This window comes from Hipposideros armiger, unplaced genomic scaffold (assembly GCF_001890085.2).
Source record: "Hipposideros armiger isolate ML-2016 unplaced genomic scaffold, ASM189008v1 scaffold_378, whole genome shotgun sequence".
NCBI lineage: Eukaryota > Metazoa > Chordata > Mammalia > Chiroptera > Hipposideridae > Hipposideros > Hipposideros armiger.
The window spans coordinates 799,432-804,800 of record NW_017731728.1 but is presented as its reverse complement, the minus strand read 5'-3'; the positions used below and the strand labels follow the sequence as shown (position 1 = coordinate 804,800).

Here is a 5,369-nt window from a genome sequence, read left to right as displayed (position 1 = left end):
CGAAGGCGGTGGTTGGTGCGAGCCGCGAGCGACGAGCCCAGCTCCACTCCGGCGCGTGCGGGCGGGCGTGCGCGCTCCGCCGCCCGAGTCGGGGGAAGGGGGAGGACGGAGGGGGAGAAGCCGAGGAGGGAGGAGTGGGAGGTGGGGGGGCACGAGGCGCCCTTCGCTCCCTCCCTCCCGAGGAGCCGCCGCCGCCGCCGCTCTGCCGCCGCCGCTCCCGCCGCCATTTTGGGTTCGCTTTGCGGAGGGGGAGACGATCCCCGTCTCGGTTGCGGGACCCGCCTCCCCTCAGTTTCCCCCGCTGAGCCCCGCGCCTTTCCCTTCTCCTCTCTCGCATTTCCGCCAGTCCGCTCACCCGCCGGCCGCCTCTTGACAAGCGGGAGGGATCCGCTGTGGACCAAGGGAAGCGGAGGAGCCTGGTGGCGGCCGTCCCCTCTTCCCCACTCGCCTGCACTCTCATCTCCTTGGGCCTCGGCCTCTGACACGGTGAGTAGAGGCGCCTGGGGAGGCCTTCGGGCCTAAGGACTCGCTCGGCTACTCAATCCTCGGCTTCCCGGGAGCGCCTGTCATCTCCCGGACCTGGACCTCCGGGAGAGCGGTGGGAAGGATGGGGGAGGGGAGCGTAGGGAAGGGGATCCTGAGCTTACCGGGAAGTCCCTCCTGGCGGGGTGAAGGGGTGTCCCTGACAGGCGGGCTCCTGGCTGGGGGGAGGGGGGCGGGAAAGTGAGCGCGAGGAGGCGGAGTCGCTGGGCCCCTGACAGGTTAGTTTGCGTGTAGTGGAGGCGCGACGGGGGCATCCCCCGCGGTCCAGCGGCTCGTGTCTGCGCGCCCGCCGAGAGTGGCAGGCGGGGTGGTCTCCGGAGGGTCGTGTGCCTGTGGGACCGGCGCTCGCGTCCCTGACACGCTGAACTGTGGGTCGGGACGACGGGATGAGCCCGCCGTTCTAAGTTTAATAAACGTTACTGGCTAGTTTGTACATGGGAAGACGTGTTTTTGGTCGAGAAGGCAGATGGCCTGTTGGTGGATAGCGGCTGTGTTTGTGTGTCTGCGCGAGCAAGGGAAGCGTTCCGGAAGGGTTTGCTTGGGTTTGTGTAAGTGTGATGGAGTTCCCCTTATAAGTTAGCATATTTTTAAAATAAAACTTGGGGTGTTCCGTGCCGGTGGATACGTGTGTGTATTTAGGGCTTGGGAGCGCCCTTGACTTACTGGGAAAGAGCAGGCATGGCAGTAAAGAATGCGTGGCCTTTTGGGTCGACCTGACTTTATATTAACACTTTATAATAGAATAAAGCTTTCAATATTTCTCAGACTGCATTTTCAGTTTCTTTGTGGTCTTAAATCCCTGTAGGATAAATTTCTCCCTTTTACAAAATAAATGGATGCAAAAAGAGGTAATTTTTCCAAGGTCACGTGTTCAGTTGGAGGCAATCAGTTGGAGGCAAAGTTGGGACTGTAACTCAAGTATTGTGGCCACTAGTCCAGTAGTATAGTCACCATACCGTGGAGCCTCAGGAGGTCTCTGTCAGGCAAATCTGAGTTTATTGGAAAGGTAGGGGCAATTGTGACCTGTTGGATTGTACTTGGTAGAGATCAATTGTATCATACGTGTATATGGCGTGGAGGTTGCCCTGCCAGGTCAGCCTGTCTGAAATGGGTGTCCATGACTGTATTTTTTGTTTATGGAGGAAGCAGAGCATTTTTAACACGTAAGCTTGTATGTTTGAGGGAGGGCTGTCTTTCACAGATTAACTTATACCAGAACAGCTGCATGGGGGCTGACAGTTTAACTTTAAATCTGTGAGCAGAAGGAGCTTCTTCCATTCATTCAACAACTACTTATTGAATAACTACTCAATAAATGGTCCTGCCTTGGGGTGAGACTAATCAAGGTGACCCTGTTGAAACAGCCTGGATGCATATGAGGGACGACTTGTCTTGACAGTGATATGTGTTAACTTGAGTGAGGCAGACAAATCAATGTGGAACAAAACTAGAAAACCTTTCTAAAAAGTCTTTTCAGTTTGGAGGAAATTTAGATCTTCCAGACACTTAATATTGAAAGATACAAGTGTATTTAAGAATCTAATAGCAGTTTGTACTTTTTTTGGGGGGGGCACTTATCAGTAAACTGTTTTTGGGTATCTGGGAGTTGTTATATGTGCCTATGGATATTGGCACTTTTTGGCTAGGATGAAGGAATTGTTCGAAAGGCTAACTTTATAGTAAGGATCCCCTCTATGAACATGAGGGAAGAATACTTGAACAAAGCCAACTTTATTTCTCTGGAAAGTGGAATGTTTCTGATATGCTAGATTAGTGGTTCTTAAAGTTTTTTGGGATCACTTTTCCTTCTGAAAATCTGGTGAAAGACCCTCACTGTAGAAAACGAGCATAAACACAGTCACAAATTATGCATATAATTTCAGTAACTTAAATTGTGATGAAATAGAATTGATTTATGTTTAGGTACATTTGAAGCCTTTTTTTTTTTGATAGTTGTGGGGTGGAGATGTTGGCATGATTTTTTGTTTCAATTTATTTAAGTACAGTTGGTATACAAGGTCTGAGTTTAAGATGAAAGATTCTATAATAATATTTGAGCATGCTGACACTAAGGAGAACTTTAAGGTCTTTTTTTTTTTTACTTTTACATTATTCTTTGCAAACTTATTCTGCAGTGTTAGTGTGTGATTCTGAATCAGGTGATAAGAGAATATATTGTAATGTAGCACAAATGTTTATAGTTTTATTCTGTTCATTATCTTTTTATTCTCAAGCTCATATCTTTTCCAGTTTTGCATTGGAAATGAGGTGTTTTAAAGCTCATTTCCTGGAGTTTATTTTAGTTATAACAAACATTGAGTTCATTCTGTGCAGGGAACACAAAGATGAATAATATGTGGCCTCTGCCCTTAAAGAGATTTGAAACCAGTTGAAGCTATGAATTGTAGGATGGTAGGAGCTTTTAAAAGGGCAAGGAAGAGGGAAGCCCGTTCCTGGAAGTTTAGGTTTTATGACTTCATTGTAGTGAGTTTTTTGCCGTTACTTATTCTTAGGAAGCTGTAAAGCCTTTGTACGCAACTTTGTAGAGAAAAAGTGTATCAAATGATTGACCATCTGATGTTTTTGGATGAAGGAACTCTGGTTTGAAAAGGAGGTAAACATTGCTGGCATTCCCTATCTTGTTTTGGATGTATTTCTATAGTGAGTTTATATAAAAAGGTCCTAATGTCGTTTTGGATGTACATACATCTAGGACACACTTCTAAGGAAACTTCAGTAGTTATTTCACAGACTACCTATGAATCTAGTACTGGAAATTAAAAATAGTTACTGCGTTTTAAAAAGAATAAGAAATTCAGAAAGATGTTTTAATTGGACAGATTACAGTGTTTGTCAAGATAATGGAAAGATCTTAAGAAAAATGGTCTAATTGTCTCCTTTATTTTCATGGTCTCTGTGTAAGAATGTCATGTAAACTTGTGAAAATGTTAATATTTTCTCTAATTTTTAACTTGGGTAGTAGGTTCATGTTGTTTAAAAAACATGTAGGTCATATGTATGTGTGCATATCTGCATATAGATATGTAGGTACCCTCTACTGTGTAGGAGATACGTCACAAAAAATAGTGCTTGTAATAATCAAAATTATTCAGGCTCTTTATGGATCAAGAGTAGAAAGCAATTTTTATGTCCTATCTTTGAGTTGCATTTTAAAATACGGAGCATCACTTCCCGATGTCTTGCTAGGCACTGTGCCTTTGTAGTATTAGCAGTTCCACTTAAGGCTTTATTCTCTTAGTCTTCCATGCCAATGAATAAAGAATCGGCCACATTCAGTCCTGCCCCAAATGGTCTGCCTACACACACTGGAGAAGTTTTACCATATGTGTAGGTGTTGTGTCTCCAGTTAAATCATTTCATATTGCTATTCGAATTATGTGTGTTGGTCTGAGTCTTTTAAAGGTAATGTACAGCCTTACTGAAATCCACTGTGAGAGCTGCTCTGTGCCAGCCTTTTCAGAGCATGAGATAATCTTAAGCCTGGCTGCATTAAGAGAGGGAAATGAAAGTAGTTTTTGTTTTGTTTAGACCTATAGTGTAGTTTTTGTTGTTGTTGTTTGTTATTTATATTCTTTTGTATGTAGAGGTTAGATTTTCATACTTATGATTTGTCATCTTAGTTAATGATAATTATCAATCTTATATTTCATGTTTTAGAAATCATTTTTTTTTAGTGACTCCCTCATTGGGGAGTTAATGGCAGTGTGATGTTGACACAACACAATTAATAAATTACGAATTCAAGTGATGGCAGAAATTTAGCTAATAATAACCTTATTGCTATTTAAGAGTTGTATTTCCTTTATTGAATATTTTTTTTCCTTTGTCTTTTTTTTTTTTTTTTTTTTAGCTGAGCCATCCTGCCGCCTGTTGGCAGCTCAGCAGCAACTCAGCTCCGGCCGGGCATCGAACTGCTGTTGCTCAGAGCTCGCACTCTTGTGCAAGCTCTTAACCAACTGAGCTTGAGCTACTCAGCCGCCCGAACATCTAACTTTTTTGTTTGAAGAATCTAAGATTTTATTTTTAGCTTTAATTGTTTTTGCTTTTCATAGTTTTTAGTCATTTGCTCTCAGTCATATGCAAACTGATGACAAGACTGTTTACTTTTTTTTTTTTCATTTAATTGTGTTTGTTTTTAAAATGTGGAAAAATTCAAACATATGCAGAGATGAAGAGAACAGTATAATGAGTTCTCATGTATTCATCATCCAGCTGCAACCCTTACCAACACCCAGTTATCACACTGTAGCCCCATCTCTGAGTCTCATGCCCCCCTCCCTCCCCTGCTTTTCTGAAGCACATCCTCCAGACATATCATTTCATCCACAAATACTTCAGTGTATACGTTTGTTGCACTCTAAAATGGGGGATCATTTCTCTATAGTTAGGTTTATATAACTTTTTAAAGTATCTAATGATAGCTGGAACTAAACCACTTAAAAGAAATACTTCTGTATGACCTGTCAGTAGGAAGTCCTTCTGCAAACTAAGAAGAAATGAGCTGAAAAGAAGTTCACCTCACTGCTTTTAGGTGTTTGCATTGAAAAAATGCAACAGGTTGTTCTTATATTTGCCAGAAAAGCTTATCAGCTTTTTCAAATGCAAGTGATGAATAATGTGTCTTGTAGTTTTTTGTTTTTATTTTGTTTTTAGTCAGAGTGACAAGATGCTAAAAACATTTTTTAGTTCCTCTTAGTTCCTTTTGATTTTCTTTCTTCTTTTTTTTTTTAAGGTTTTTATTGGGGAATTGGGGGAGGAGAACAGCACTGAGGAATTGGGGGAAGGGGAACAGACAAGTTGCTGTC

General features: G+C 42.7%; 2 protein-coding genes across 6 annotated transcripts in view; one reads left to right on the top strand and one right to left on the bottom strand.

Moving 5' to 3' along the window:
• The window catches only part of DAP3 (death associated protein 3), a 24,443-nt gene extending 23,631 nt beyond the window's left edge, over positions 1 to 812 (bottom strand). For 2 of the 4 annotated variants that reach the window (XM_019662509.1, XM_019662511.1), the window contains exon 1: positions 648 to 812. In XM_019662509.1, coding sequence (XP_019518054.1) covers positions 648 to 797 — 150 coding nt within the window. In that variant the 5' untranslated portion in view covers positions 798 to 812. The other 2 variants (XM_019662510.1, XM_019662512.1) reach the window with 2 other exon arrangements.
• Positions 7 to 5,369, top strand: part of ASH1L (ASH1 like histone lysine methyltransferase) — a 139,017-nt gene continuing 133,654 nt past the window's right edge. For both annotated transcript variants that reach the window (XM_019662507.1, XM_019662506.1), the window contains exon 1: positions 7 to 486. The gene's annotated coding sequence lies outside the window, so the exon portion shown is untranslated. The remainder of the gene's footprint in view (positions 487 to 5,369) is intronic.